The sequence below is a fragment of the Vicugna pacos genome, chromosome 16 (assembly GCF_048564905.1).
Source record: "Vicugna pacos chromosome 16, VicPac4, whole genome shotgun sequence".
NCBI lineage: Eukaryota > Metazoa > Chordata > Mammalia > Artiodactyla > Camelidae > Vicugna > Vicugna pacos.
The window spans coordinates 56,463,517-56,490,811 of NC_133002.1; the positions used below are offsets into that span (position 1 = coordinate 56,463,517).

The following is a 27,295-nucleotide window of genomic DNA, read 5'->3' on the forward strand; positions in this document are numbered from 1 at the left end:
CACGAAGAGCAAAAATATAAAACAGCAGCAGTAAGCTCGAGCTTAAATTAGTACAACTAATTTCTAAAAAGCAGCTTGGCAATTTTAAATGCCTACTGGGGAATAAACAAGAGCAGGAAGACATTAATGACTAAGCTTTCAAACTCTACCTAATTAAAGTTATCTTTTTCTCCATTTCCTGAAATTACAATCCCAAGTTACCTAATTTCACTCCCTTCCCAATGGCAGCATCTAAGACAGCAGTGACTGTCCTTGCCTATTTCCGCTGAAAATCCTTATAAAAATGGGGCTACGCAAGAGCAGCCATTAGAGGTTCGTGCTGGCCTCTAAATCTTCAGTTTTCTTTCATCCCTGATTTTCCCCCAGTTGTCACACTAGCACAAAAGTTCTATGTCCTCCGACGTATTAAATTACTTTTCTGGACCATCACTGGGAAAGGCTGCTCTTGGACACATTAACTTGACTATTCTGGCTATACCACCTGGTATTATAAGTTACTTCACTAGACTGTTACTTTGAGATTATACCACCAGCTGCTTAAAATGTTCAGGTTTAAAGAAGAATTACACATCTTTCTCAGTCAAGTGTTCTAAGATGTACAACAGAGACAAAGCTTGTATGTTTTCTGTGCAAGAATCAGGCACCACCAGGACTTCCAAACCCCAGTGAGAAAATAGAAATAAATTAAACAAAGTATAATTTTAAGTCAGACAGATGGAACTGTGCTGTCTGATATGGCAGCCACCAGATACATTTGTTAATTTAAATTTAAAGTAATGAAAATTAAATAAAATTAAAAACCCAGTTCCTTAACCACACTGGCCACATTTTCAGTGCTCAATGGTCACATATAGCTAGTGGCAACTGTGCTGGACAGCACAGATATAGGACATTCCTGTCACTGCAGGAAATTCTATTGGACAGTGCTGGCAAGAGGCCAGTTTATACCAAGCAGCATAATTTATTATAATGAAAACTCTTCATTCAAGATTCAGATTTCTATAGCCAGAGGGAAAAACAGCTCTTTGGAAAGTACTGAATTTGAATGTATATTACCTTCTACACAGTTATACTTCCTATGTGAGAAGGGTGGCTAACTGTTGCAGGCCCTTAATTCTGAGGCTTTGAGTTGAGGTTTGGAAACTGGAGAAAATTTAAGTCATCATCCCAAGCTCAAATCTCTGTACTCGGTAACATTCTGAATACATCTCAGCTTATTAATTACTGAGTATGGGTCCAGTTTTGGCTTTGAATGATAAATCATGGGTGTGTGGTTCTGATAAAGCGTTAACCAACCTGCAGTGGGCTACACCATTCACCTCATTCCAGGACCTATTTGTTGGTAAAGCAAGATCACCATTTCTGCTCCTTGTCTTTCTCCCAGGAGATTCAATATTATCTGCACTTTAATTCTGAAGTACTTAGAGGTTAAAAACTAGATGAATATCAGGTTTTAATGATCATTAAATGGATGTGCTAATCTCATAGATTTGAATCAAGAAATTGCTACTTCTATCCTAATAAGAACAGAGAATTTTCACTGGAATGTGTGTCAGTTACAGAGCAATGTCGGATGGAAGGCCAGCTGACACCCAAAGAGAAACTCATCAAATGACAATGTGCTGGTCCCCAAGCTTTTATCAGTGTGCCAACAGATGACTGTGCTTTGGGCTGCTGAGTCATTCTAACCAAACTTATGAGCCTGACAAAACTTTCCAATTTCTTTATTTATAATGTGGGATAAGATGTATCTTTCTAGTGACAAGAATACGAATGCCAAGAGGATGGGCTGGTTTTGAAGATTTCAGTTAAACTCTGGGGAAGTCACAGGAAATAGCCCTGCCTCATAATCAGCTGATTTCTCCAGGAACCAGAATTATCTCTTTAGCCTCTTGGGAGTCCTCTCCCTTGGATGGTACTGGAGTAAGAATGAGCCTGGCCTGTTCTTCATTCTCCTTTTTCTAGGCTCTTTGCAGATTTCATCCTTGGATCAACAGCATCATTAATAATTGGCAAAATTACAGCTTCATGCTCAACCCCATCCACACAATCAGTCAGATTATAGCTCTTAACATCAATGCCAGAGACCAGGTTATAATTTGAGCAGCCACCCTATAATTGATTACATTCTCCCCCACCATCTAGTTACAGATTATTGTCTAGTATGTTACTTCTAAGGATGACTGAATTACATAACTTTTCATCATTCCATTTCTCTCCAATCTTCCTGTCATCTCCCAGAGACCAAACATACAAGAAATCCTACAGTAATGAGACTAGTGGTTTTCAAACTTTTTTTAAAAGGTAACAGAACCCTTCTGTCCTATAAAAAACAAAAACAAAAAAACAAACCCTCAATTTATCTAAGAGATAAAGGATCTGTCTTGATTAAAGTAGGGTTCCTTCGCGCACACTCATGCCTCTTATAGTCTGAAAAACCACCTTCTTAAACCAATGCTTCATCTTAAAATTGAGGACACAGATCCAGAAACCTGAACTGACCTGGAGATGCTAAGACAGCCAGAGCTGGCAGAACAGACCTGTCACACTCCATGACACACAGGTGAAGAGAAACCCCTGCCAAATCAAATGACTTACTTTATAGTAAAGAGGTTACCATATTAAGATCGTGTGAACTAGATAAAACAAATCTGCTACTAGTATAAGCACATTCAGATTATTTGTGTGCAGCACTAGATAAAGAGAAATTTTTTCTAAGAAATATTTAGACTTTTTCAGGTATGTGAGACATGCCAAGGGGCTATCAGAAGTACAAACTGGGTTTGGGAAGGGGAAAAGCAGATCAGGCTTACTATACCTAAGGACCTTGTGACTAGTTTCAGGAGCATGTTGGTAAATTGGGCCCCTGAGTTCAAATTTAGTCCACTCTTCTTTTACGTACAAGTAGAGGCTTTATGCTCCACTCACTACATCAGCCAAATCAATATGCAAAAGTTTGGAGAACCCTAGCTTTTCATTATTGGCCCAAGTAACTTCAGGATGCTCACTACTGGCCCAAATAACTTCCGGGATTAATCTTAATCTTATAAATTTACTACACTCCACAGCAGGGTCCTTGTGGAAAGATTATTACATTCAAAGCCAATGAAAACATAGAATGACAAGATCCAGCATAATCTATTAAAGCAATCCTATCTTCACGTAATCCTCACTGAGACTATTATGGAATAAAGGAAAGAGCAGTGAACCTGGAGAATTTACTTAACTCTAAATCTTTTTCTTGTCATAAAAACCAAAGATTGGACTTGGATCTACAGTTTTCACTTCAAACTCCAAGAAGAGGAATTTTTCTAATTTCAAGTAAAGCCGATCCTCTTCATTGTGGGGCACAATCCCGCTTCTCCTCCCCACATTTTTACAGGGGAGAAATAAGGAGAAAAAAAAAAGAAAAGAAATCGCAGCTTGGCCCAGACTGTCCTCAGTATGTGTCAAGCGACCAAAACACACCCTAGGTTAAGACCGAGGTCCAGGCTCAGAGAAAAAGTAGTGCATCACAATAGGATCCTACCTCCCGCCTTTGGAGTCAAACGGTTCCGCATCCTAACAGTTTAGAATCCTGCCTGTTCTTAATGCTACAGCCGAGAGAATCCACAAGCCACTTTGGTCATGTGCCCCTCTGTGTTCACAACTGTCCAGGATACAAGTTCTTCAGTCTAACCTAATCCTTCCCTGCTGCAGGGTTAAACCCAATCCTTCTTTCTGACCTTGGGGAGACGGCAGCTCCCCGCCCCGTCCCCTCACAGATGCCCTAGGGGCTCCCTCTCGAGGATCAGACATTCCTCCCATCCCCCCACCCTCCTAAATTTAGGACACAGAAGCTTTAGGGCCACCGTCTCCCTTCCGGGGCCGACGAGACTTCACTCCAAATAGGGAAAGACGAGGGTGGGGGAGATGGGGTCGGGGGAGACCTGGACCCTGGGGAGTCACTCCTTCAGTTCCCCCAGGGACCAGGTAACCAATCACTCGCGCATCCCTCTCCCCTCCGCCCCAGAACTGCAGAGCACTCAGATGGAGACGCGCAGGGCCCACGCTTGCTGGGACCCTGCTGCGCGCGCCCCCTTGGCTCCATCCCCCAAGACACAGCATTGGGCAAGGGGCTAGAAAGGAAGGGGGTCCCTTGCGGTCTTACCTGGGGCGGAGGCGCTCGCTCATGGCAGCCGATGGAGGCGAGCGACGCGGCGCTGCTCCACGAGAAGAAACAGAGGATGTTGTGTTTCGGCGGCCGCCACGCCCACCCCCTCGGGCCTTAGCTCTCGCCGCAGCTCTGGTGGACACAGCCGGCGGTGAGTACCCCTCGGTAGGACCCGTACCACCGCTACTTCCGGCGTCTGCTCCGCGCCCCCCCATGTCGCAGCCGGCGTGGTACCGCCCTCCCGCGGCTGCGCAGTGGCGCGCTCCAAGCCGCGCCGACCGGTAACCCCGCCCACAGGAAGAGGCGGGCTCGGCGGGGGAGGAGCCGCGCGGAGCTTCTGGGAGAGAGGACCTCACTAGAGGTGGCCCGAACTTTCGCCTGTTCGCAGCCAAGCGGGGACGGCGTAAAAGTCAAGCCAGGTTTAAGTTAAATTAAATTATATCATAACAGTATGATACGAGTATTTGAGTTAATTCCTTATGAAGTAATAATTTTTAAAAAATAGCTGAGAAGCATCAGGCAGTGGTGCAGATGGCCTGCCCCGGGATCGGGAGTTGGGAAGACGCTTGTGGGCCGCGCGGGGGCTTTGTCGCAGGGGGCTTCATGGTCATTTATATCCAGCAAGGTGAGGCGCTACCATGGGGGAGTCTCAACGGGCGGGGACGTTTCCTGAGGTCCCCGCTTTAGGTCTCGGGGCGGTTGTTGAGGGGAGAAGGGAGTGGGCGGAGGACTTCCCGGAGCCGAGGATTCAGCCCCCTTTGGCGTCTCAGCGGCTCCTCGGGCTGGAGGGCTGCGGGGTGGCTGGTCCCGGACCCGGAGCTGCTCGCCGGTCCCGCCCACTTCGCTGGAAGCTGCAGGACTGCTTTCCTGAAACGTAATGGATCGGAGAAGAAGGCCGGCCTGGGGAAGCGGCTGGGAGGCGGAAAAGTCCGCAGGAGAGCGCAGGTGGTGAGGGCGAAGATTACCGTAACTTTGGGATCCGGCCTGTGGAGGCTGTTAATCTTAAGACTCTGCTTCGCAGAACACTGGGGTGGAACTTCCCTGCTGATAATCCAGTTATATGTATTTGCCTCAGTACTTTCCCGCAGTTACTCATATTATGTGCTGTCCAATTACTTCTCTGATTGTGTCTTCCAGAGGCTGACTAAAATTGAGATTCATTCTGCCAAGCTGGAGAATGGCGATCGTGAAGCTTGCTGATCGAGGAGAAACAACCGCAAAATTAGCATCCTTCTAGAAGAGAAGCTTTGGTAAGGAAGCAGTTAAGCCCTAAGACTACTGTGTGTCAGCAGGGGGAAAAAACCTTAAAAGTTGAGAATTATGTTTTATTCAGCAGTCTTTCTGAGGACTCTGTACCCGAGAGGCAGCCTCTTAACTCTGAGGGACTGCTCGAAAGAGATAAGGGAGGAGCTAGGTTATATAGGAGTTTTGCAACGAAGACTAGGTAGTCGGAAGATCAGTAGATTACTGTTAATTGAAGAAAACTAAATATCTCATGTTAATGAATTTATCGCTTTTCTGTGTATGGGAAGATGCAAGAGTCAAGATTCATTAAAATCATTCCTTTGATACGCATTTAGCTATGTAGGGCTGGTATCTTGTTCCTTTCCATCCTGAGTCCCCTCAGGGTGCAACTTTGAGGGTAGCTGCAGTGACAGTGGGCTGCTACATCCTCTGTTTATTGATATTGCAGGCAACATTTTTCATTCACAGTGTTTTCCCTTTGGTCATAATTCAGCCAACATTTGGGAGGCATTTCATGACCAGTTTTGTCCCACAGTGCTAGGAGGGTCATTCTAGATCAGGCAGAGATTCTGCTGATAGGCTTTTCAGTGTGCTGATCTCTTTTGGATCAGACCCTGTTGATAATCTAAAATTCTCTGTATCCCATGACTTACTAGTCTATTATCCATAAATGTTTTTCTTTGTTGCTTCTTCCCACCCTTAGGGTTGCACTATTATAATTATTCTGTGTAGAGTTGTATGTGATTAATTCTGTCAAGACATCATTAATTTTTGTCAGAAACCTGATTACACAATGCAAGGGACAATGATCTTATAAAACAGACAGGCTATAAGTAATACAGCTAGTAAAAGTAATAAAGTCATAGAGTAGCAGAGAGAGACACAAAGCATAAACAATTTGGAAGCAAAGAAAACAAATTAAAACAATGGTTAGTATAACTAATTGTAGTCTGGTTGCAGTAAACGATCAAGTCCATAGGAGAGCCAGCTGGAGAAGCCAAATTCTGGAAGGATCAGGTAGAGAGAAAAAGATAAAAATTTCATCTTTGTTTACAAAGGTGTATTTCATCAGCTTGTTGCAGAATGTAGCATAAGAGGAAAGGTTTTTCTGAGAAACAAAGATTAAAAGCCAGTATATTTCCCCCAAAAGAGTTGTAAAGTTATAAATCATATTTATCAATTTATTCAGCCCCATGTAATTAATTCCTGTTGATCCAGATTTAGTCATTAGGTTTTCCATTAGAGTTTTGTAATTTCATACCCAGTTCAGTTGTATGATCGAAAGTTATCAGAAACTTACATTTGTCAGTAAGTCCTTTTTATGAATTTTCTTGAAGATCTTCATTTTGTAAAAGCATCAGAGTAAAACAATGTTTGCTTATAAATGACAGGACTTAAATAGCATGGTTAAAGAACTGATTACAATGCAGTTGACAAGAAACTTGGATATTTCTGTATAGAGGTATATGTATATCTGTATCATTGTAAGATAATTAGAGTTATAACTGGTAACATTATACTAGGGTGTATCAGATTTTTAGGAATTCCATATAAATTTTGGAATATCTATATTAATGATATTTATTGATACAATATAGCCTCAAGTTCATCTCCAATCACATGACAGTGCTTCTCAAGTAATTTAACATACCAAATAAGCCAATTAGTTTAAAGTTTCTGATATGTCTTGGAGTTCCTTTGTGTTTTTTTGTTTTATTTAATTTTTAATTCTTATTTGTTATTGATGTATCAGTTTACAATGTTAGTTTCATGTGTATAACAAAGCAAATTCAGTTATAAATATACATACATATATTATTTTTTCAGGGCTCCTTTGAAGCATCCCAGAGTGAGCTGGAGGTCAACAAAATCCATTTACCTAATTAAATTTAATCCTAATCGCAGTCTGACCTCGTACAAAACTGGTTTTTTCAGGGCTCTCTTTCTACAAGCCTTCTGAAATTTTCTGTACCTGTATTAGTTTGTTAGTTTGTCCCTTATTTTTCCATCCAAAAACAACCAGTTCTAGAACAAAATCATTCTTTCCCATTAACAAAATATATTTCCATTTCTCATACCTTCTTTTGATGAAAAGACATCCTACTTTTTTTGCATACTGAAATGTTTCCCTTATTTTTAGTAGCTTTAATTACGTATTATAGATTTAACCCTTTAAAAACATACTCTAGCAAAAGCTGACAAGCAGCAAGTAATTGTAATCTGTTTGTCATACTCACATTTCTTAATTGAAATATCCCATAACCTCTAGAAATGTATAACATAATTTTTTTCTTCAATGTGGTACAAGACGTGTAGCTAACCTAAACATCTTTAATTTCCATCTTGAAAGGAGACAAAAGTAGATAAATTTATACCTAGTTAGCAATTAATGTTCAAATATTTTATCTTATCTGAAATGACTTGTATAGTCAGTGAATTCCCATCATTTAACTTAGCCAAATTCAAGTTACCAAAATCTGGAGGAACTATTTTAGATAGACATACCCAAAACATAATTATTTCTAAAGAGTCCACCTGAAAACTCTTGCCCCTTTTGCCTTTATTTTATAAGTTAGGAAAGTATTACAATACCAAGTTAGAAAAAAATTTTCTTACTGACATACTCTGCAGCAGAAAGAACACGAACTTAATTCACCTTCAGTAAACCTAGGTAGAGTAAAAGTAAGACATGTCTATGTTGATTAAACCAGTAAGCTGAAGCTAGCTTTAATGCCATATGTTAATTTAGTATTGAGTGTTTCCTAGAGCACATGAACCTGAAATTCATTTTGGCCAGTTTTTTTCATATTTGGAAATACATAGTTTGTAAACACTAACTTTTAAGTCAGTTAGGAAGAGCTCTTTTATAAGTTTAATTTTGTGAATTTCCGTATATCTCATGTATAATGTGTACACAGGCATATAAACAGACAAAACTAGAGATCTCATAGCTTCACTTTAAAACTTAGTTATGAATCAGTTATTGCAATATAAAGTTACTAGTTTATAAATAATAATTGGGGTAAGTTAAAGTTGCTTGCTCAGATGACTAAGATTTTACTGTTTGTGGGAAAGAATTTTAAGATTTGTTTTTGATTAACCCTTAAGGAGGCCATGAATTAGATTTTGGCTGAGGCAGCCTTCCCAGCCGTTTTGAGTTTAAAGGGACCACTTTTGCCCCTTTTTCTTACCCTTTGGTTTCAGGTTCTACCTGATTGAGCTGATGAGGCTCTGGTCAATGGGCCATATGTGCATTTCTGATTTGTAGAGATTTGCAAGACAGACCTTTGCTTTTAATTCTTCACATATCAGTGAGAATTCTGACTAAACCAGAACTCCAGGGCTCTATGCTCTAAAATTTTAGGATTTAATTTATCTTACCTTCAAAAGCTTGCATAAGACATTCAATAAGGGCCTCTTTCTGTTATCAGGTTCATGTGCCTGACGGACAGTGGGGCCAAGCAAACTGAAATGTTGGAATTTGGAGCAGAGAAAGGTTTACTGCAAGGCCAAACAAGGAGAGGAGGTGGCTTGTTCTGCAAAAACCCAACTCCACAGTTGTTTTCAGGGAGAGGTTTTGATAGGCAAAATTTGACAGGAGGGCTGCAGGGTGTGTGACTTTCTTCTGACTGGCAGGTGGAAAGGTAACAGGGTGGTGTCTACCTGGGTAGGGCACTTAGTTCCAGCAGAAGTAGTCAAAGGTATTGTTATGTATATTCCTTAAGGAGGAACCAGGACCCTGCCCCACAGCTGCACTATTGTTTCTTGACCTTTGTTTCTGCATTTCCTCCCTACCCTGATTAGCAATTGTTTGAATCTGCCCCCTGGAACTCAGGGAAGGTCAAGGAGGCTGAAGGAAGCCTATTTCCAATAAACAAGAAACACAGACACAGAAAGGATTTGTACCAAGGAGAACTCCAGGGTCTTGCTCCATTTCATTTCTGAGTGCACAAGTTAAACCCAGAGTAAAATCTCTACGTTTTTTTAAAATTTAGCCCCTGAATACTAGCTCTCAGTTTTGCTTTATATTGTACAGGCTCAAGTAACCCTGTCAGTTTTTTAGTATGTTTAGTATTTCCTGCGGGGCAGATCTATATACCCTGGCTTATAATATCATGCAGGGTAAGTAGTGAAACATGCCTATCCCAGAATATAACCATCTCATGTAAGGCCATTTAAATATACACGTTTTTATAAACTTTTAAGTCTACCAACTTTTATTCCTTTAACTTTAGTTTTCATTAGGCCACAATCAAGTTTTGGCCTTACAAGGAGTTCTAGCAGTTTTTCTTTTTATCCCTCGATCATTTTCTCTAGTTTATATAAAGTCTCGAGAGCCCAGTGCAGGGTTGAGGCTGTGGACTTGGGCCCTTTGTCAGTCTTTAAACTTAATTAATTGGCTTAACTGTTGCCCCAAATAATTGTTGGTCTGGTATCTCAGTGTTATTTTCTTTCAGCTTTGTGTGTGTGTGTTTGTGTGTGTGTATTTTTTTTAAACTGGGGTTAACTGGGGTAAATAAAGCAGACTTGTTTGGGGCCCTTTAATGTTGGAGACCAGGTCGTCTCTGGCTTATACAGCCTTAGGTGGTGTAGTAACGAAATCTTGTGTTTTAATCCCATAAATGTCCATTTTATTTATCCCATTTCTTAATAACTGTCTAGAGATTTCTTTATCCATTTGGGACAGATCCCTTTAAAATTTCTATTTTGTTGGGAAAGCGTCTCTAGACTTTCCTGTCAGTTTTTTTGTTTTACTTTCCTGTTAATCAACCTAATTTTAAAAACTTTTTAAAATAATAGCCATCCTAACACGTGTGAGGTAATGTCTCACTGTGGTTTCTTTCTTTTCTTTCTTTTTTTTTTTTTGACTTTTCTTTAATGTATTGAACATTTATTTATTTATTATTTTTTGTGGGGGTGGGGGTAATTAGGTTTACTTGTTTATTTTTAAAGGTGGTACTGGGGATTGAACCCAATACCTTCTGTATGCTAGGCATGTGCTCAACCGCTGAGCTATACTCTCCCCCCAATCAACCTAATTGGCATTAATTATTCTAATGTTTTATATTAGCATCTGTAAGACCCATTGAGTAGAAAAGGAAAACAGAAATAAGGCTTTCCAAACTTTTCTGGTTTGTTTTAAACTAAGGGAGTTCCTAGGTCAACTATTAGATGTGCATTTTCCATCCTGTAATTTGATTTCCTTTTTTTAAATAGGTACCAATAAAATGGCTGTTTATAATAAGAGCTCTAAAAATTTAACAGTTTAGAAGTTTCTACAATTTGAAGGGTCTATTATCCAGCCATTAATGATATATCTTAATAGTGACCCAAACCAATGAGACACAAGGGGCTTCCCCATAAAAGAGTGTTAAAGATGCCACCTAAACAGGATTCAGAAAGTTCACTCCCCAGAACAGAGAAAGTAAAGGCCTTCGTTGTACGTGCTGACATAATGGAGGTTATGACGACAGAAAGGCCCCGAGAGATGGCACAGCCAGACAAGACTGCTAAGAATCCCAGTCTGTAAGCAGTAAAAGAGCCCCGTCTTAGTTAATTTTAGGGCAAAATTTCCTTTAATTCCCAATTAAGTGAGTACTTGGTAAGTGTAAGTATCGTACATGCATAAGCCTGGCTGGGGTCTTGAGGCTGACCATCTGTCGTTCTTTTTCTTTTGTTCTGAAAGCTTTATTCCCCATTCAGAGTTCGGTTTGTCAAAATAAAATTGCTAGTGCGGTTGTGTGGTGGGCCAGCGTGCTGCCTGTGAGCTCAATTCCTCCAAGTTTTACCCTAGAGTCGTTTCTGCTCCCTCTTCAGAGTCTCGGCTTCTCCATCTGGTAGCGTAAGACCACCATGGGTGCACAGATCTCTGAATGGCCGGTTCTCATCCATGTCTCCAGCAGAACAAGCAAGCTTTAATGAAAATGAGTGGCTCTCCCTGCGGGGACAGCTGCACAGTACAAGGACTTGCCTCCACCATTCTCGCAAGTTTCTCAGCCGCCTGAGAAAGCGCTTGCCGGCCGAAAGGAGATCCCTTCTTCGGATCTGAAAAGCTCTAACATTTCAGTTTCATGTTAACAAACTCTATTAAAGTAGCTAATTCAAGGCAAAATGACAGGTCAGTCTTCCACCTAATTACACAGTCCGACCCTACTCAGAGTTCTTCCAACTGAACAAAGTCTTCCCAGTCTTTCAACTGAAGATGAAACCACTCAGTGTCTAAACTGAGCGAAATCTTCCCAGTGCCTTTCACCAAGGATAACCTGCTCAGTGTCTAAACAGAAATCTTTCCAGTAGGATTAAAAGTGAGGATGAAGTACTGTGGAGGCAGACACGGTTAACAGAGGACTCAAACCGCTTCTACAATTATTAGCCTAAGGCCCATGGACTGGCTTCAGTTATGTGTAGTTTTGTAAATAAACAGCCCATAACATATATTGTCAAAGAAGTGCCTCCAAAGTAAGAATAATTCCTGTAAAGTCTATTGGCTAAAAACATTTTTGTTTTGCCTGACATTGTGTAGGATAAGGTAGGCTGGTTACTATGACAAATGAAATTTATTTCGTAAATTTGGGAGGTGGGTAGTAATTGGATTTATTTTCAGAGGCGGTACTGGAGATTGAACCCAGAACCTTGTGCATGCTAAGCATGCACTCTAATACTTAAGCTGTATTCTTCCTCCCCCTGTAAATGGTTTTGAAGGTTCACTTTTTGACCCATTTAGCGGTCAGAAGATACTCACAGTCACAGTACTTTATAATGATAGTGTTTGCGCATTTATGTCCAGAGAAAATTCATTCAGCAAGTAGATGCCAGGCCCAGTGTTTGGTTTTGTGAATACAGCTGTGCACAGGGGGTCTGACAGAACAGGAAATGTAAACAAAGAAATAACTTCCATCTGAGCTTTGCAATTAAATATTTCCTTTTCCTGACTGGAGCAAATAACAAAAAGGCACAAGTGGTACATGGTATAAATTTTTAAAAATATTTTTACATGGTATAAGTTTCACAAAGATGTTAATAAATTTGCCATTAATCCATTGTACTACAAACTATCAGTAAAAAATTTGGGACCCAGTCTCCCCTCCATTCATGTATTCTTTGTACAATGTCAGTACTTCTGCATATGTGTATACAGGTGCATATTACTGATGTGTTAAATGTTAGTAGAGCTTCATTTTTCTTGCTTAGGGAAAGGAATTTCCAGTATTTTCTTGTACCCTCAATGAACATTCCATATATCACCTTGGAAACCACTACTCTATAATCAACCACCTTGGAATCCCAGCCTGAGTTTTTTATTCTTCACCATTCTTCCCTTGAATGATGTGTTTAAGGGTTTGAAGACTTTAAGAAATGTGAAATACCAAGCAGAAATGGAGCCAGGAATGTTGATCTCAAAATCCAATTATTTCAGTTTTCTACCTATGGAAGAAAAAGAATGGATCAAAACAGATTTTTTTTTAAATGTCCTGCAACCTAGGTTCTTTCAAATGACTTTAAAAGATACAACCCAAACAATATTGGTATTTACAAACAGTATCCTTCATAACCTCACAATTGTCTCTTTCAGGGATAGGAGAGTGATACTCCACCCAGAATGGAAGTGTGTCCTTACTGTAAGAAGCCATTTAAACGACTGAAATCCCACTTGCCGCACTGTAAGATGAGAGAACCAGCTATACCTGCTGATGGAGAGGTTTGTCAGCCCAAGCCAGCTACACTCCCACATGCTAAGAAAATCAAAGGACCAATCAGAGGCCTAATTAAAGCTAAAGAGAGAGGGCTAGGGACAGACAGTGAGAAAAGAAATCCTGAATTGAAAGGAGACAAATCAGAACAGACAGTGAAGTCCTCTCCACTACTAGCCGTTGGTTTGGAAAAAGCAAGTAGTACAAAGGCCAGTAAAGCCATCAAGAATCAAATTCAACCCTCCTTCAAAATGTTAAAAAATACTGAACCAAAGATTACTCTCCAGGGAGAAACTACAGCTCAGTTTTCTGCATCAGGGAACACCACGCCTAAAAAAGGACTTGCCAAAGATTTGCCTAAATCAGGGAAAAGTAGAAATGATCCTTCAGAAACTGAAGCAACTTTATCTCTTGGCCCAATGGAACCTTCATTGTCAAATCAAGACAGCAAATATTCTTCCGTCTTCCCTAATGATGTACAAGCCACTTCTGCTGATTTAAGATTGGATAAGATTGATTCCCCAAGACAGAACCTTCTAGTAAAATTACTAGATACGTCTGATGATTATCATAGTTCTCCCATGAATCTCAGTTATGCAGTCAAAAGGGTAAACACATCATCATCAGGCAGTGAGAGAAATTCCAAGGCCAGGAATCAGCGCTCTGAAGTGTATGCTGATGTTAAGGACTCGGGGGCTCAGGGAAAGAACACAGGATCACAAGTTGCAGCTTTTAAAATTAACCCATTAGGTCAAATCCAGGTCATGGAGAACCAGGGAAAAGGACTTAACCTTGGAGCAGAAGCATGTGGAGGCAAAGAGAATGCAGAGAACAGTGTATTTGTGACAGAGATGGAGGAATGCTCTTCCATGAGCGATGACTCTAAGAAGGCCTTTAGTACCAATTCAGTCACGGAGAAGAAATTTCAAGATGAACGTCCCAGTTTAAACCTGTTCACACCAGCAGAGACAACTCAAAATGAGCTTCTTTCTGTATCACGGTCACACAATCAAAGTCTTCCTTCTCTGGCTGTAAAATTTCTCCAGGAAGAGAAAGCAGAAGCCTGCAGTCATAATCCAGTCTCCGCTGTAAAGGCATTGATGAAGAGAGAGGAACAAGCATCTCTGGCACCCGAATTGGGCTGTCAGCCCCAAGCATTGCACTTTAGGGACCAGCAGTCTTCATATTCCACCCAGCATCACGCTTCTACAAGCTCCTCTGCCGGTCAGATCAGTGTCACCAACCAGAAGACCCTGTCGAGCTCTCTAGGACTGGAATGGTTTCCAGAGCTCTATCCTGGTTATCTTGGACTTGGGGTGTTGCCAGGGAAGCCTCAGAATTGGAACATGATGGCCCTGAAGCCTCTGCTCTTCAGTCGCCAGGGGGAAAGATTCTCACAAGGTAAACACGCTCACTTTCAAGCCCATTCAAACAGTTTTGTGCCTTTTGAACTAATAAGGTTCAGAATGCTAACGGTTGTACTCACTTAGCTTACTTCTATCTGGGCGTTCCCGTGTACTGGACTTACAATTGTTCTCAACAGATTACTTCTTGCTCCCAGGAGTCAATAATAGTGGTTGATCATCCTCCCTCCCCCTCCCCCTCCACCAAGAGTTGAAGTTTGGACTAAGACAGGCTGGCCAGTGATGCTGATAAAAGTTGGATTTCTAGATTGGAAAGAGGTATGGCCAGTGGAAATTGAGTGAATTTTCAAGCTGAACAGACTCAAGAAAACCATAAAGACTTCAGGGTCTGCCTAAACAGAACAAGTGCTGTGCTTAGATTTCAGTCAGGACTAGGTTAGACACAATAGTTCCCAGGCATGTGGTCAAATGCGGCATCTAGCATTTTAGAGTAGCAGAGGATGAGCAGATAAGATTTTTGAATTTGGGGCCAGGTGGGACTAAAACTGTCCATGGGAGGCATGGCAGTCAAGGTAGGTGGAAGTGGAGGTTCAGGGACGATCCAATGAAGATCAGGACCAGGAGCAGAAGGTGTGGCCAAAAAGGGGTAGAAGTCCATGCACTCCAACAATTAGGCTGTCGAGAATAGGACCCAAGAGTAGAACCAGAGGTTGACTTGAGAGATGAGGTAAGAAGTACTGGGGGAAAGAGACAACATCAAGACTGGTTTTGAGTCTACCTCTTCAGAAGTTCACTAGATGCTTCTTGCTGATGACTAGAGGTTAACCAGTGGGATGACTGAGGCCTGAAGCAGGAATTTCCCAACAGCCATTTCAGGTACCCTCTTTTTCCTGCTGATCCTTGCCTTTGGTTCCTGGACTACCTCTCTAGTTTCAAAACATGGTTTCTTCATTTTCCTCACCAGAAACTTTGGATTACTGTTTTTCTTTTTTGTTTCTTTTTCTAGGTGCATAGTTACAGTATTGTCCGTCTCTTTTTTGCTTAGAGTTAATTTGGTGCTTTAGGTTGTGTGTGTGTGTGTGTGTGTGTGTTCGTTTTTAATTGAAGTATAGTTGATTTACAATGTTGTGTTAGTTTCTGCTGTACAGCTAATTGATGCAGTTAAATACATATTTTTTTCAGATTCTTTTCCATTATAGCTTATTACAAGATACTGAATGTAGTTCCCTGTGCTATATACAGTAGGACCTTGTTGTTTATCTGTTTTGTATACAGTAGTTTGTATCTGCTAATTCCAAACTCCTAATTTATCCCTCCCCTCCCCCTTTCCCCCTTTGGTAACTAAGTTTGTTTTGTGTCTCTGAGTCTATTTCTGTCTTGTAAATAAGTTCATTTGTTATCATTTTTTGTATTCCACATATAAGTGATGTCATATGATATTTGTCTTTCTCTTTCTGACTTACTTCACTTGGTATAATAATCTCTAGGTCTATCCATGTTGCTGCAAGTGACACTTCATTTTTTATGGCTGAGTAGTATTCCACGGTATACATACACCACAAATTTTTTATCCATTCATTGGTCAATGGACGTTTAGGTTGCTTCCATATCTTGAATATTGTAAATAGTACTGCTATGAAAATTAGAGTGCATGGGTCTTTTTGAGTTAGTTTTCTCCTGATGTATGCCCAGAAATGATATTGCCAGATCATATGATAGCTCCATTTTTAGGTTTTTAAGGAACTTCCATGGTGTTCCCTGTAGTGGCTGCACCAGTTTACACTCCCACCAACAGTGTAGAAGGGTTCCTTTTGCTCCACACCCTCTCCAGCATTTATCATTTGTGGACTTTTTAATGTTGGCCATTCTGGCTGGTTTGAGGTGATACCTCATTATGGGTTTGATTTGGATTTTTCTAATAATTAGTGATGTTGAGCATCTTTTCATGTGCCTGTTGGCCATCTGTGTGTCTCTGGAGAGCTATCTTTTTAGATCTTCTGCCAATTTTTTGATTAGGTGGTTTTTTGTTGGGTTTTGCTGTTGTTGTTGTTTATTGAGCTGTATGAGCTGTTTGTATTATTTTGGAAGTTGATTCCTTGTTGGTTGCATTGTTTGCAAATATTTTCTCCCATTCCATAGGTTGTCTTTTCGTTTTGTTTATAATTTCCTTTGCTGTGCAAAAGCTTTTAAGTTTAATTAGGTCCCATTTGTTTATTTTTGCTTTTGTTTCCATCACTCTAGAAGACAGGGCCAAGAAAATAATGCCGCAATTTATGCCAGTGTCCTGTCTGTTTTCCTCTAAGAGTTTTATAGTATCCAGTCTTACATTTAGGTCTTTAATCCATTTTGAGTTTGATTTTGCATATGGTGTTGGAGAATATTCTCATTTCATTCATGTACCTGCCCAGTTTTCCCAGCACCACTTATTGAAGAGACTGTCTTTTCTCCATTGTATATTCTTGCCTCCTTTGTTGTATATTAATTAATCATAAGTGCATGGGTTTACTTCTGGGCTTTCTATCCTGTTCCATTGGTCTATGCGTTTGTTTTTGTGCCAGTACCATACTGTTTTGATTACTATAGTTCTGTAGTATAGTCTGAAGTCAAGGCATGTGATTCTTCCCGGCTCCTTTTTTCTTTCTCAGGATTGTTTTGGCCGTTAAGAGTCTTTTGTGTTTCTTATATAAATTTTAATTTTTTTGCTTCAATTCTATGAAAAATAACATTGGTATTTAATAGTGATTGCATTGAATCTGTAAATTGCCTTGGAGTAGTATGGTCATTTTAACAATATTGACTCTTCCAGTTCAAGGACACAGTATCTTTCCATAAGTTTGTATTATCTTCAGTTTCTTTTATCAGCATCTTACTGTTTTCAGAGTGCAGGTCTTCTGCCTCCTTAGGTAGGTTTATTCCTAGATATTTTATTCTTTTTAATGAGATGGTAAATGGATTGTTTCCTTAAATTCTCTTTTATTTTGTCATTAGTGTATAGAAATGCAACAGATTTCTGTGTATCAAATTTTTATCCTGCAACTTAACCAAATTCATTGATGAACTGTAGTTTTCTGGTGGTGCCTTTAGGATTTTCTTTGTATAGTATCATGTCATCTGTTAGCAGTAACAGTTTTACTTTTTTTCTATTTTGGATTCCTTTTCTTTTTCTTCTCTGATTGCTGTGGCTAGGACTTTCAAAACTATGTTGCATAAAAGTGGTGAGAGTGGGCATCCTTGTCTTGTTCCTGTCTTAGAGGGAATGCTTTCAGCTTTTTACCATGACAATTTTTTGCATCTATGTCCATCAGTAATATTGGCCTGTAATTTTCTCTTTTTTGTAATATCTATGTCTAGTTTTGGTATCAGGGTGATGGTGGTCTCATAAAAGGAGTTTAGAAGTGTTCCTTCCTCTGCAATTTTTTGGAATAGTTTGAGAAAGATAGGTGTTAACTCTTCTCTAAATAGTAAAATTTGCCTGTGAAGCCATCTGGTCCTAGACTTTTGTCTGTTGGGATTTTTTAAATTACTGATGCAATTTCAGTGCTGATAATTGGTCTGCTCACATTTTCTCTTTCTTCCTGTTTAAGTCTTGGGAGATTGTACCTTTCTAAGAATTTGTCCATTTCTTCTAGGTTGTCCATTTTATTGGTGTATAGTTGCTCATAGTAGTCTCTTAATGGTCCTTTGTATTTCTGTGATTTCAGTTTTACCTAAGTCTTATACATTTCTGATTTTATTAACTTGGGCCCTCCCCCTCTTTTTCTTGATGAGTCTAGCTAAAGGTTTATCAATGTTGTTTATCTTTTCAAAAAAAAACAGCTTTTAGTTTCATTGATCTTTTCTGTTGTTTTTAAGTCTTTCATTTGTTTCTGCTCTAATCTTTATGATTTCTTCTACTAACTTGAAGTTTTGTTCTTTCTCTAGTTGCTTTAGGTGTAAGGTTAGGTGGTTTGAAATTTTTCTTGTTTCCTGAGGTAAGCTTATATCACTATAAACTTCTCTCTTAGAACTGCTTTTGCTGCCTCCCAAAGGTTTTAGATAGTCATGTTTCCATTTTCATTTGTCTTTAGGTATTTTTTGGATTTCCTCTTTGATTTGTTCAGTGATCCATTGGTCATTTAGTAGCAAATGGTTTAGCCTCCACATGTTTGTGTTTTTTTGCAGCTTTTTCTCTTGTAGTTGATTTCTACTTTCATAACATTGTGATGGGAAAAGATGCTTGATATGATTTCAGTTTTCTTAAGATTGCTGAGGCTTGTTTTGTGGCCTCCCGTATGATCCATCCTGGAGAATCTTCCACTTGAAAAGAATGTAAAAAAAAATAAAAGGAAAGATAAGAATGTGTATTCTGCTTTGAGTAGAAAGCTCTATTAATATTAAGTCATTTGGTCTAATGTGTTATATAAGGCCTGTGTTTCCTTACTGTGATGATCTGTCCATTGATGCCAGTGGGGTGTTAAAGTCCCCTACTCTTGTTGTATTACTGTCAATTTCTCTTTTACGTCTGTCAATGTTTGACTTGTATACTGAGGTGCTCCTATGTTGGGTGCATGTACATTTTCAGTTGTTACATCTTCTTGGATTGATCCCTTGATCATTATGTAGTGTCCTTTGTCTCATAACAGTCTTTATTTTAAAGTCTGTCTGATTTAAGTATTGCTGCTCAAGCTTTCTTTTGATTTCCATTTACATGGAATACCGTTTCCATCCCTTCACTTTCTGTCTCTATGTGTTTCTAGATCTGAAGTGAGTCTCTTATGGGCAGCAAATATACAGGTCTTGTTTTTGTATCCGTTCAGCCAGTCTGTCTTTTGGTTGGAGCATTTAGTCTGTTGACGTTTAGCTTAATTATTGATATATGTTCTTACTGCCTTTTTTCCCCCTTTTCTTTTGTGATTTGATGACTGTCTTTAGTGTTATGCTTGGATTCCTTTTTCTCTTTTGTGTGTAGATCAATTTTAGATTTTTGGCTTGTAGTTACCTTGAGGATTTTGTGTAGCAGTCTGTATATATATATACATAATTGTCTTAAGTTGCTGATCTCTTAATTTCAAATGCATTTTAAGTACCCTGCATTTGTATTCTTCTCCCATCATGATTACTGTTTTTGATACCATATTTTACATCTAATTGTTGTGTGTATCCTGTAACTACTTATTGTGGATACAGATGACTTCACTACTTTTGCCCTTTAATCTCCCTGCTAGCTTTGTGTGTGGATGATTTCCTACCTTTACTGTATGCTGTTACCAGTGAGCTTTTTCATTCCACAATCTTTTTGTTTCTAGTTGTGGCTTTTTCTTTTTCACCTAGGGAAGTTCCTTTAACATTTGTTGTAAAGCTGGTTTGGTGGTGCTGAATTGTTTTAGCTTTTGCTTGTCTGTGAAGCTTTTTGATTTCTCCCTCAAATCTGAATGAGAGCCTTGCTGGGTAGAGTAGTCTTGGTTGTAGGTTTTTTCTTTTCATCACTGTAAATACATTGTGCCACTTCCTTCTGGCCTGTAGAGTTTCTGCTGAAAAATCAGCTGATAGTCTCGTGGGAGATCTTTTGTCTGTTATTTGTTGCTTTTCCCTTGCTGCTTTTAGTACTCTCTCTTTACTCTTAATTTTTGTCAATTTGATTACAGTGTGTCTTGGTGTGTTCCACTTGGGGTTGATCCTGTGTGGGAGTCTGCACTTCCGGGACTTGGGTGACTATTTCCTTTCCCAGATTAGGGAGGTTTTCAGCTATCATCTCTTTAAATATTTTCTCAGGCCCTTTCTTCTCCTTCTGGGACCCCTGTAATGCAAATATTAATGTGCTTGATGTTGCCCTAGAGGTCTCTTAAGCTGTCCTCACATCTTTTCATTCTTTTTTGATTTTTCTGTTCAGTGGCAGTGATTTCCACTACTCTGCCTTCTAGCTCACTGATCCGTTCTTCTGAATCGTTTAGTCTACTGTTGATTCTTTCCAGTGTATTTTCATTTCAGTTATTGTATTCTTTATCTTTCTTTGGTTGTTCTTTATAGTTTTTTAACTCCTTGTTAAAAATCTCACATTGTGCATCCATTTTCCTCCTGAGTTCTTTGATCATCTTATAATCATTACTCTGAATTCTTTCTCCTGCCTGTCTCCACTGCACTTACTCCTTCACGGGTTTTATCTTGTTCCTTCATCTAGAACATACTCCTCTGCTGCCTCGTTTTGTCTGACTTGCTATTTGTATTTTTATGTACATGGTAGGTTAGTTCCATTTCTTGATCTTGGGGACGTGGCCCTCTGTGGGAGGCATCCCGTGTGTCCCAGCAGTGCACTCCCCACTCGTCACCCAAGCTTTGCTCCAGGACTTCACCGTAAGAGGCCTGCATGCGTCCTGTTGTGGTGGGTTCTGTAGGTAGTCTAGGTGCTTGCCAGGTCCTGCCTTGTGCAGATGCTGCTGGCTGCCATTTAGTGGGGCCTGGTCATGAGGCGGCTGGCTGTGGAATCCTAGGGCCCCCTGGGCTGTGCTGGCTCACTGGTGGGCAGAGGCAGAGTCTCGAAGACTGTGCCTGGTGCCCACCCACTGACAGGTGAAGCCAGACCCTGGGCTTAGTGCCGGGCTGCGGACAAACAGAGCTGGTTCCTGGAGTCTGGCTGCAGGGCCCCAACATCCCATCGCTTATTTCAGATTGTTGGGGTTGGGGGGGGGGAGTCAGTTCTGGCACAGCTGGGTTTCGGGGCCGAGGTGTCCTGAGGTCGCACTGGCCTGCTCGTGGACCTGGCCAGGGCCCAGGTGGTTGCAGGATGGTGGTTTCGTCGCTTCTGTTGTCTGCCCCCGGTGGATGAGGCTGGTCTAGATGCTTATCAGGCTTCCTGGTGGGCGGGGCCGGAGCCTGTCCACTGCAGGGTGGAGCTGGGTCTTGGCCCTCTGGTGGGCTAGGTCATGTCTAGGGGCCAGCCCAGAGGGCTGTTCAGTCCTCAGGCAGCCTGTCTGCTGATGGGTGGGGCTGTGTCCCAGTGCAGTTAGGTTATTTGGCCTGAGGCATTCCAGCACTGTCGCCTGCAGGCTGTTGGGTCGGGCCGGGTCTTAGAGCTAATGAGCCAAGATGTCAGCTACCAACATCAACTGTGGTCACAGGGCCAAATGTTCCCCAGTATGTCTGCCACCAGCTTCTGGGTCCCCGGGGTGAGCCATAGCCACACAGTCACTGGCCCCTTCAGGAGACTCTCCGAGACCAGCAGGTAGACCTGGCCCAGGCTCCTATCAAATTTCTTCTTTTGCCCTGGGTCCTAGTGCACATGAGGTTTTGGTGTGCGCCCTTTGAGCATGAAGTCTCTGTTCCCCCAGTCCTGTGGGGCGCCTGCAGTTAAGCCCCACTGGCCTTCAAAGCCAAGTGCTCTGAGGGCTTGTCTTTCTGGTGCAGGACTCCAGGCTGGGGAGCCGAAGTGGGGCTCAGAACTCTCCTGTGGGAGGGCCTCTGCAAAATACTTACTCTCCAGTTCGGGAGTCACCCACTTCAGGATACGGGATTCGATTGTACTGCAGGTCCGTCCCTCCTACCCTCCTCATTGTGGTCATTTTTTATGTCGCCCATAGAAGATCTTTTCTGGTAGGTTCCAGTCTTTTTCATCGATGACTGTTCTGCAGATAGCTGTGGTTTGGGTGTGCTCGTGACAGAAGGTGAGCTCTGCGTCCTCCATTTTGGCCACTCTCGACAGTCCTCACTCCCAGGGAAAAACGACTCACCCCACAACAGTCTTCGTGCACAGCCAGCGCGTAGCAGCCTCTAAAGGGAGTCGCACTTAGAGGCTCAGCCCACTTGTTTATCTGTTCCTCTTATTTCTATTTCCTTGGGAGACTGATGCTTTAGGTGTATTTTGACAGGAGACCTGTAGCCACTCAGAACAGGCTTGAACCTGAAACACTTGTCCTATCTCTTCCGAAAGGAATATATTCCCCCCCCCACCAGCCCGGTATATTTTGTAAATGATCACATATTCACTAGACTGCAGTTTGTTCTGAGAAACATTTTTTTTCTATTTTAATTATCCCTTTCTAAAGGTTTCAGAATGGAAGTGTGTTAAGGAGAGAGCATTGCTAGCTTAACGCTACATCTTCTTCAACTGCCTCAGTAGCTCACTGATTAGCACTAGTGCTGCCTTGTGGTTTTCGGAGGGTTTCATCTATTTTCTGATTTTAGCCTCACCGCTCTGAGAGGTGCACAGAGTGATTTTATTTCTGTTTTGCAGATGATGAAACAGGTGGAGAGATAATAAGTGATTTGTCCAAGGTCATGTTGCCAGTAAGTGGTAGAGCTGCAAGTAGAACCCAGTCTCCCGGGGCCTGGTTTAAACCTTTCCACTAAACCACGCTGTGGAAGATACACCACAGCTAGACGCAGGGGTGTTGATTCTGTGTTTCTGTTTTTCATTTGCATAAACACCTGCAGCCCATACGAAATCTCTAGCAAGTGAAAGTGCTTCTGTATTTTCTGTTCTACCTTCTGTAGTGCTAAGGCATGTCCTTGACAGACCCACTTCTCATTTTTGGAGGAAAAAGTGAGGGAACTAATAATGTTTATCAAATGATGGCTGTTTCTTGTCATTGTACTTAGGTGCCTGATAATACCTCCTTTTACCCTCATGACAACTCTGAGGTGGTGTCACTGCCCTACCCTCTCTTAGAGGAGAGGGATCTCAGTACGGTATCCATGTGAGATGTTTGCACTTGTGGGGAGGGGGCTCACAATGGTCAGGATCAGGACTTGAGCAGGAATCTGATAGGCCAGGGTGGGGTAGATCCCCTGTTCTCCAAAGGAATCCATAAAAGGGGGTGTTTTAGAAAGAAGCATATGAGTAACCGACAGCCAGAGACATGAGAGGTAAGTCAAGTCATACTTCTGGGTTTCTGACCAGGCCAGAGGGGCGATAGGAAATGTTAGAGGTGTAAAGGGCGGATGAGGATTTCCAGTGTTTGTGTTAGTGGGATCACTGTCACTAGGTTTGAAATGCAGGGACATTAATGTTGGCAGATCAAGGACAGTGTCTGAAAGATAGGCAGCAGAGGGATGGCGGTGGGTAATGGCAGGTGAGGCTCACAACCAGTCCCAAAGGGATGGAGATCGGAACCCAGAGTACCCGGGCGGCCAGCAAAGGACGTGGAAAAAAACCATAATGGGGCTTTCGTGGGTTCTGAGCTAGACTCTCCTGGGCCTTGGGCTGTTTACAATTCCAGCTCAGGGCCTGAAGTGTGGTGTCTTTCATGTAAGGTACTGAGCCAAAGTGAAGTAAGTTGGCTCATCTAGCTGGAGAAAGACTTGGGGAGCCACCCAGTTCCTGACCCTGCGGAGAAAGCGGTTGTACAATTGCAGGTTTCGCGGCGCAGTTTCTCCCCCATCTGCACATTTTTTCCAGCATGAATGGGTTATGTCATGCTTTCTTTTTTAAGACAGTAATCTTCACCTTACAAGGAAATATCTGTGTGATTCTTGGAAGCCTACCTGGTTCTTTTCATTGTTAATAGATTGATGATCATTTGAATTTTTTTTAAACATCTACAGCAACTTTTACCATACCTGCTAAACCTGTTGTGAAACCTGTTGTAAATGTTTGCTTAATTTATCCTTTATCCTTGGTTTGATGAACCAAGACCAGAGAACTAGAGGTTTCTGTGTCATTAAACATGGAGAATAACCGCAGGGCAAATGTAAATACATAGCATAAACCCTCTTTTCTGGCTCAACTTTACTCACATATTGAACGTAAATAAGCCGTGTTTGCGGGTCAGCAGCCGTGATAATAGAACACGCCTGTCAGCTGTAGGTCGTGGTGACAGGTAGCTAACATTACAGTGGAAAGTCAGGCTTTTTGCTACAATGTCTAGTGGATGATAGGAGGTACAAATGAGTCGTTTCATTAAGCATGTGCACGTAGGTCGTCTGGGCACTGTATTCATCAGATCACAGATGGATCTAGGTCTTAACCCCCAGGGACCCTTCGTCTGTTGAGGAACCTCTTTTTGACCTGGAATAGACTGCTTTGACTTGCAGAACTTCGAAGTTAGCCACAGCCCAATGCAGACATTAATCTACCGATTTAGAATACACTTTTCCTGCAGCCTCGCCCTGGGAACTTTGGGCACTGAGTGTCGGGGAAGAGGATGAATTTAGATGAACTATGACAGTGACTTCTGTTTGGAACCCTAGTTCCTTTGTTGGAAAGAAGTTCGACGGCAGTGAGGAGTTTGGAACCCCCGACCAGACTCACAACCTCCAACTTCTCTCTAATGAGGTTCTTGGGAGCTCTCCAAAAAGGTGAGGCTGGAGTCATTGACTGCTGGGCTCTGCTGCTGGTTCCAGGCATTTGGAGAACTTTGTCTCACTTTAGCTGTGGCTGTTACAGCAAGGCTCCAGAAAAAAGGAGACAACTTTGTAGTCTTCCTGCTCTTCTGTCCGTCTCTCTTCATTCTGGAGTCTGACCTGATGGAAAGCACCGGAGCTAATGCGTTAGCAGCTGCCATGTACTGAACAGCTTTCATTGCTTTAATTCGTACCCCTGCCTCTCCGCCACCTCCCCGTCTCTCCCTCACCCAAAGCTGGGAGGACTCTAAACCTCAAGTTAACACCACTCCCCAAAATAAGACTGATTTAAGTGTATTAAAATTAAGGACTTCTGGGTTTTAGCCTTTTCGTTTATTTAAAATATATGTATAGTGATACGTAAATTCTTTGCATTACAGTTCCTTTGCCTAAGCTAACTGGATAACTTGAATAACTCGCAGGTAAGGGCCCCTACTACTTACATTTCACTCTGACAGACCTGTTTCTTTTTAAACAGGCTGGATCAGGTGCAGCACCACCGTGAAGTGTGGAGTCGGTGGCATCACGATGCTGTTTGCAGGATACTTTGTCCTTTGTTGTAGCTGGAGTTTCAAGCATCTGAGTAAGCTGTTCTGTATTTTCAGCCTAAATTACAGGTCACATCCCATCATAGGCACCTCCGGGGGATTTTCCGAATTGCTTTCTGTATGTCAGTTTGGCATTATCTGACTTGCCCTAGTGAATGAGCTGTTGCCTGAGGCTCTGGGGTTTTTTCCTTAGAGGTTTTGGTTATATAAATGGCCTTATAAGATTTGACTAGAATTTACATAACTGCTTTTATGCTCCATTTAAGGCTGTCACTGGAGATCTGGTAAGCTTGTGTTTTTTCCCTAAAGCTGTTTGCTTGTTAAAAGATAGGGCTCTTCTCCTTGGTCACTCAATTCCTACCTGAGAACTTTCTTAAGATTGAAACCAGATAGCTTTATACCTCACAAGAGAGGGGGCTAAACAGAACACAGCTGTCACTCGTCAGTGTGTCTGAGGCTTAGAGCTGTTTTAGTTAATCTACTTTCAACATTAAAAAGCAAACACCTTTTGAGGTAAGACTTTCAGCTTGGACCAGATCTTACCAGAAAGGAAATGCCTGGATTTCATTGTTCTGTTAGCTCCAAATAACTTTTGCTCATTCTTTAAAGTATTGGTTTATAAAAATATATCCTAATTGTTAAAAATGAGGAAAAACTACCAGGAAAGGCCCAGTATTCCTCTGCAATTTAAGAAAGAAGCCCACTTTCAAATGAAAACTTTCAGTGTAAAAGTATAAAATAACCATTCATACTGGAGACCAATAGAATTCACAAACTTTTAAAGTATCAGATTTGACTGTAATTGGATGTTTTGGCTAATTCAGTGCCAGCACATAGGAGAGCTGGTCAGGCAGCGGAAGTGTGTCCGCAGCAGGCTTCCATGCTGAGCAGCAGGGCGTAGCCGCCGGCCCCGGTATAACACAGTTGGCCGTTGGTGAGAAAGAGGAGCTCCTTTCTGATCATCCCCTCAAAAATGGAGATGCCCGAAACCTCGAGTCGTTCCTTTCACTGGGAGAAGGCCTTCCCTGAAAGCTTTACCTGCCCGAAGGGATCACGGAGGTGATGCTGGAGGTTATTTTTCCCTTCTCTAAAATGAGACTGAAGAAAGTGAGGCAGAAACATTTTGTGGTGCCTAAAACAAAAATAGAATGAGCGATAGAGGCAAGAGATAGGAACGGTCAATAGCGTGGCCTTTGGGACCTTACGTTTATCTCTGTTTATCCAAAGAGCTGCAGCGCTGGCGTAAGTAACATTGACCTGAAACCACTTAAGAAAGCTTTGCAGCTCCAAGGAGAGCGCGGTGGAGACAGCTGCAGCGTGTATTTAACAGCGTAAACTTGTGGTGGGGGCAGGGGAGGGTGAAAAGAATAAAATTACTGGAATCTAATAATTATACAGGAAGCATGTTTTTTTAAATGTGGACAGATCTGGTGCTGTCTGCATATTTCTTTGGCTTGTTCTCAAAAGAGACAAAGTTACTGGAAAAAAAATTCAGAAGATGACAGAGTTCAGTGTTAAAATTTTTAAATAAGCTTTTTATTTCCTAATACTCAGTAAAAACTAGCATCTCAATTTTAAATCTTTCCCGAAAATTGTTCTCTGTGTCTTGGCATTTTGCCATTCATCTAAACTAGAGACTGGGCTACATGTACGCTGATTCAGTGTAGTGTCTGAAGTGGCGGAAAATCGGGACACATCAGGCCCTTTCCCTTGGGAATGGGCAGGCTCTCTTGGGTCGCTGACCAGGCCTTGGCAGATGTGAGGCACAAAAAGCAGGGTTGGGGCTCAGAGTTGCAGGGGAGCCCATGAAACGTCCTTGGCAGATAGTTTTAAGCTGATTAAAACAGCACACTAAGCAGGATGTTGAATCACCTTGTCTACATCTTAAGCATCATAGTGAGCAGATGCGATTCTTTTCAGAATCCCACCCTCCCCCCTCCCAAGAATTTCAGTGAAATAATCAAATATTCCTTTCACTTT

The 27,295-nt window shown here is 41.6% G+C and overlaps 2 protein-coding genes across 3 annotated transcripts in view; one reads left to right on the plus strand and one right to left on the minus strand.

Moving 5' to 3' along the window:
* The window catches only part of VCF1 (VCP nuclear cofactor family member 1), a 17,061-nt gene extending 12,637 nt beyond the window's left edge, over positions 1 to 4,424 (minus strand). The window contains exon 1 of one of the 2 annotated variants that reach the window (XM_006199353.2): positions 4,151 to 4,424. In XM_006199353.2, the coding sequence (XP_006199415.1) occupies positions 4,151 to 4,368 (218 nt within the window). In that variant the 5' untranslated portion in view covers positions 4,369 to 4,424. The remainder of the gene's footprint in view (positions 1 to 4,150) is intronic. The other variant, XM_006199352.4, reaches the window with a different exon arrangement.
* Positions 4,425 to 4,644: 220 nt separating this feature from the next.
* Positions 4,645 to 26,894, plus strand: MTNAP1 (mitochondrial nucleoid associated protein 1). The gene is made up of 6 exons (XM_072939500.1): positions 4,645 to 4,778; positions 5,291 to 5,403; positions 12,972 to 14,490; positions 24,615 to 24,722; positions 25,246 to 25,350; positions 26,543 to 26,894. The coding sequence occupies exons 3-6, from the start codon at positions 12,999 to 13,001 to the stop codon at positions 26,563 to 26,565; spliced, it is 1,728 nt and encodes a 575-aa protein (XP_072795601.1). The 5' UTR covers positions 4,645 to 4,778; positions 5,291 to 5,403; positions 12,972 to 12,998; the 3' UTR covers positions 26,566 to 26,894.
* The last annotated feature ends 401 nt before the right edge of the window (positions 26,895 to 27,295 follow it).

Coding starts and splice junctions, on each gene's coding strand:
- MTNAP1 (XM_072939500.1), top strand. CDS start 12,999: ATGGAAGTGTGTCCTTACTGTAAGAAGCCATTTAAACGACTGAAATCC. Junction 14,491..24,614: donor GGGGGAAAGATTCTCACAAG/GTAAACACGCTC, acceptor TTGGAACCCTAG/TTCCTTTGTTGGAAAGAAGT. Junction 25,351..26,542: donor CTGGAGTTTCAAGCATCTGA/GTAAGCTGTTCT, acceptor GTTTATCCAAAG/AGCTGCAGCGCTGGCGTAAG.